The 4,982-nt window shown below is 65.8% G+C and overlaps 1 protein-coding gene across 1 annotated transcript in view; it reads left to right on the top strand.

Moving 5' to 3' along the window:
• The window catches only part of PANX2 (pannexin 2), a 10,376-nt gene that overhangs the window by 4,118 nt on the left and 1,276 nt on the right, over positions 1–4,982 (top strand). Inside the window, 2 exon segments of the mRNA XM_015594003.2 lie at positions 2,181–2,355; positions 4,012–4,976. Coding sequence (XP_015449489.2) covers positions 2,181–2,355; positions 4,012–4,976 — 1,140 coding nt within the window.

Raw genomic sequence — 4,982 nt, 5'->3', positions numbered from 1 at the left:
GGGCGGTGTAGGGGGCGCGTCTGCAGGTGTCGGGCGCTGCCCGCCCTCGCTGCTCCGTCCGCCACTGGCCACCTGTCTGGGGCCGGCCGTGTCGGCGGCACCCAGGGGGTCTCTTAGCAGACTTGACAGCAGCCGTCCTTGCAAGGGGCGCCAGTGGCCCGGGCTGCCCCCTGACCCCACTCCTGCATGCATTGTTTTTACCTTCCCCTGGCGCTTAGCGGACCCTCTCTGGAACTTCGCGTCCAGGCAGATGAGACGGGGTCTGGTAGGAGAAGGGGAGACCAGGAGGGGCGTGGGCAGGGTCTAAGGGGGAGGAGCTGCCAGGTGAGGACCAGAAAAGGATGTCACAGGTGAGGGGAAGGCTGAGGAGAGCAGCAAAGCCGGGCTGGGTGGGAGGGCTGGGCGGGAGGGGCAGGTCCCGGGGAGGAGTCCTGAGAAGCCGGCAGGTTCCGGTCAGGTTCTGGTCAGCTACAGGGCCAGGCTTCAGAGGTGGGCGGCTGGGCATTTGAAATGCCCCCCAGGGTCTGGCTGGCCAGGGTTCTCTGCCCAGGTATGGAGGATGCCGCTCCCCAGACCATGGGCCATGCTTGAGGGCCAGGATGCCAGTCTAGGGCACAGGGGGTCTGGGTTCCTGGGCCCTCCAGGAGGGAGGAGTGAGATGTGGCTCTGTCCCCTGAGTGACACTGGCAAACCTTGCATCAGTTCCTTCACAAAGGTCTCACCTTTTAGGGGTCCCTGTGACCTGCGGATGCCAGAGCTCAGGGTGGATGTTGTTCAGGCCACCTAATCCCACCCTACGGTGGGGGCACACCACCAGTGTTCAGACACTCAGACACTCCTGGGGTTAGGACATACACACAGGGGCCAGGAGGCACAGCCCGGTCAGGTGTGAATGTGACCCAGGCACGTCACCGACAGGCACAGGGCGCCTCAAGTGTCACTCAGGTGGGCACAGACTCTCGGTGCCTGGGGATGCTGCAACAAACAAGCTCCACCTTGGTGCGCGGAGCCGCAGAGCTTCGTTTTCTCACGGCCAGGGGCCGAGCTCCAGGGGCCTGGTGAGGGTCCCTCCCTCTCCAGCTCCCCGGGGCATGGCAGTCCTGGGGACTGCTCACTGTCACCTTCCTGGTGGACTCCTCACCGGCATCTTCTCCTGGGGTGTCTGTGTACAAACCTCCTTCGTCCTACAGGACACCAGTCACTGACTGGGGCCCACTGTGACGCCATCTGAACTTGATGACATCTGTGGAAACCCTATTTCCAAACGAGGTCACAGACACAGGGGCTGGGACTTGGGGGGATGCAATTCTACCCACTGCAGATGCGCAGGGTTTAGGTCACCCTCAGTTGAGCTCCTAGGACAGGGCTCCCACTCCGCTGTGAGACCAGCTCGGCCAGGTGGGGCCTCGGCACCCCTCGGCGTCCAGCCAGGCCTGGGCTGCCGAGGTCTCCCCGAGTGCACCTGGTCCTGGGGGACCCGCCGTTTCACCCTCCTGTGCTGCTTACAGACATGTGTGCGCCCACTTGGGCCCACTGCCTGTGTGGGGATGAAGCAGGCCTCCTGGGAGGTGGCAGGCGGGTCACAAAACAAATGGGGGTCGGCGTGGGTTCTCAGGTCCTCCCGGAGTCAGTGCGCGTGCTCGTCCTCACTGCCCGTGGTTTGGGGGCCGTGAACTGCCTCTGCTGTTCGGGTCAGGCCGGGGCAGGACTGCAGCCAGGGCAGGGCCCACCCGCTCGGCAAACCTCGGCCCGAGGTGCCTGGGAGCGGTGGGGGCCCTTCCCCAGACACGAGGACAGCGGGGTGCAGGGAAAGGGGGCCCTGCAGGTGACAACCCTGTGTCCACAGCGTGGAGGCCGGTCCGATGGCGAGGGGAAGTCAGAAGCTCTGGCCAGTTACCCTGCATGGCGCTGGGCAGGCGTGCACCGCGTCTGCACGGGCCTGAGCCCAGGTACAGCTCAGCGTCCAGCATTTTGCTCCCTGGAGGCTCCACGCCCTGGTCTGAGCAAGGGCCCCAGCCCAGTGGGTGCCCTGCAGCCGGGGCGAGTGACCTCTGCACTCTGGTTTGCTCACGAGGGACCCAAGGGGAACCCATGCTTCTGCCGTCCGGGTTGTGGTGAAGGGCCTGCCAGGTGCTGCTGGCCTCCCAACCGGGGGCCTCCCTGGACTCTTGTGTCCCCAGCTTGGAGCACGGCAGACGGCAGACCCCACTGCTGCTGGCTCGGGCTGCTGCAAGCAGCTCCTCCTCCACGTGGACCGCGCAGTGGTGGACAGGGCTGTGCCGGGCGGGCGTGCGGGCCAGATGGGGAGGCGGAGTCGAGGGGTTACCGGGTCCTTTGACGTCATGTGGGCCTGGGGTGGGGGGACCAACCTCTGCTTTTTCCTAAAACAGCCAAGTAATCAAGTCCCAGCAGAGCCTGGTGTGCCTCCCCAACCGTGGCGGCACAGGTGTCCCCAAGGCCACCTGTCCTAGCTCAGCTCTCTGCTGCTTTCCTTTCCAAAAGGGAAAGGAGGAGCGTTTGGCCCCCTGAGGATCGAGACGCATGAGCTGCGGGGCCCCGTGCCTGCGGGTCCCCAGGAGCCTCCAAGATGAGACGTGAGAAGTGAGACCCCCACCCAGCCAGCTCAGGAAGACCCAGGACGCCCACTGCAGGCAGCCCTGAAGGTCCCCCTCCGTCCCACAGGGGGCGCCACCCATCAGGGCCCCCGGCAGCGTTTGTTCACGCCACTGGGGCTGGTGCCGGGGCGGGATGGGTCGTGGCGGAGGAAGCAGCCAGCCAGCCGCCCGCCAGGCACCGTCAGTTCCTGCAGCCCATCCAGCACGACGCGAGCTTCCCATCTCCTGGCTCTGCAGCTCAGATGTCAGAAATGCGTCATAGGGGGTAGGGGGCTGAAGCCGCGGGGTCAGCAGGGCCGCATTCGTCCCGGAGGCTCGGGGAGACTCTCTCCGGCCTTTCCCAGTCCCTGGGAGCACCTGTACCCCTTGGCTCCTGGCCTTTCCTGCACCCTCAAGGCCAGCGGCACCCTGTCTTCTCCCCAGTCTCTGCCTCCATCCCTCCTGCCACCTTTTCCGAGGACTCCTGTGTCACAGCAGGCCCACCCAGACAACCCAGGCTCAGGGCCTCAGCAGGCCCCTAACCTGACCTCTGCAGTCTGTGTAAAGGAGCCTGGTGGCAGGTTCTGGGGAGCCCACGGCACCACACCACACGGAGGTCTGTAAAGGCTGTGGGGTCCAGGAACAGTCTGACCTCCCTTGGGGCGGGAGGGGGGGGCGTGAGATTGGGGAGTGCTGGGGTGGGGTCCCACTCACCAAGCATGCAGCCTTCGCAGAGCCGAGGCGGGGAGGGGTAGGTGCTGACAGGACACGCAGCAGTGGCAGCAGCTCAGCGTCACCTGTGGACAGGCACTCCGGCGCCCGCACAGGCTCAGACCCGACTGGGAGGGGCTGGGGCCTGGGGCCTGCGGGAGTGTGTGTGGCATGGGCACAGGCTGGCTTCTCCCTGGAGCCGCATCGGGGGCACCGGCTCTTCTGGGTGCTTTTTCCGAGGGGCTGTGTGTCGTCGGCCCGGGGCACTCAGCAGCGGGGTTTCCAGAAGCCACAGTGTCCTCTCTGGGGACAGCCAGGGCACCCGGGGCAGTGCAAGGCCGGGGTCTGGTCCTGCTGTGCAGCTGGAAGAGGGACACTGGCTGAGGGGCGTGGCCTGTTCCGCTCCTCCCTGGGACTCAGCCGCCCTGCGTTCACAGGATTTTGTGGCATTTGGAGAGGGGCCTGATGTGAGAAGTGCAGGCTGGTCCCCTTGGGCTGGTGGGCACAGCTGTAACCCCACCCGCGCGGCAGCCCACTGCTGTATGTGGGAGCACCCATGGTGGGACATGGGGGAGGGGAAGCCTTGGGCCTGGGGGCTTCTGTTCCGGGAACAGCAGTCCCGGCCCCGCAGCTGTGTGGGCGGGGCTGGGATGCAGCGCCCGCTGGGGTCTCCCATCCCCAACCCGCATCTTCTCTCTGCCTCCAGAGGAACCCATTTACTGCTACACCCCACACAACTTCACCCGCGACCAGGCTCTGTACGCACGCGGCTACTGCTGGACGGAGCTGCGGGACGCACTGCCCGGCGTGGACGCCAGCCTGTGGCCGTCGCTGTTTGAGCACAAGCTGCTGCCCTACTCGCTGCTGGCCTTCGCCGCCATCATGTACGTGCCCGCGCTGGGCTGGGAGTTCCTGGCCTCCACCCGCCTCACCTCCGAGCTCAACTTCCTGCTGCAGGAGATTGACAACTGCTACCACCGGGCGGCCGAGGGCCGCGCCCCCAAGATCGAGAAGCAGATCCAGTCCAAGGGGCCCGGCATCACGGAGCGCGAGAAGCGCGAGATCATCGAGAACGCCGAGAAGGAGAAGAGCCCGGAGCAGAACCTGTTCGAGAAGTACCTGGAGCGCCGCGGCCGCAGCAATTTCCTGGCCAAGCTGTACCTGGCGCGGCACCTGCTCATCCTGCTGCTCAGCGTGGCGCCCATCTCCTACCTGTGCACCTACTATGCCACCCAGAAGCAGAACGAGTTCACCTGCGCGCTGGGCGCGTCCCCGGACGGCCCCGCGGGCGGCGGGGGCCCCGCGGTGCGCGTCAGCTGCAAGCTGCCGTCCGTGCAGCTGCAGCGCATCGTGGCGGGCGTGGACATCGTGCTGCTGTGCTCCATGAACCTCATCATCCTCGTCAACCTCATCCACCTCTTCATCTTCCGCAAGAGCAACTTCATCTTCGACAAGCTGCACAAGGTGGGCATCAAGACGCGCCGCCAGTGGCGCCGCTCCCAGTTCTGCGACATCAACATCCTGGCCATGTTCTGCAACGAGAACCGCGACCACATCAAGTCGCTCAACCGGCTGGACTTCATCACGAACGAGAGCGACCTCATGTACGACAACGTGGTGCGGCAGCTGCTGGCCGCGCTGGCGCAGTCCAACCACGACGCCACGCCCACCGTGCGC

This window comes from Pteropus alecto, unplaced genomic scaffold (genome assembly GCF_000325575.1).
Source record: "Pteropus alecto unplaced genomic scaffold, ASM32557v1 scaffold118, whole genome shotgun sequence".
Taxonomy (NCBI): domain Eukaryota; kingdom Metazoa; phylum Chordata; class Mammalia; order Chiroptera; family Pteropodidae; genus Pteropus; species Pteropus alecto.
Note: the sequence above shows the minus strand (reverse complement) of the source record. Positions and strands in the feature narration are given on the sequence as shown.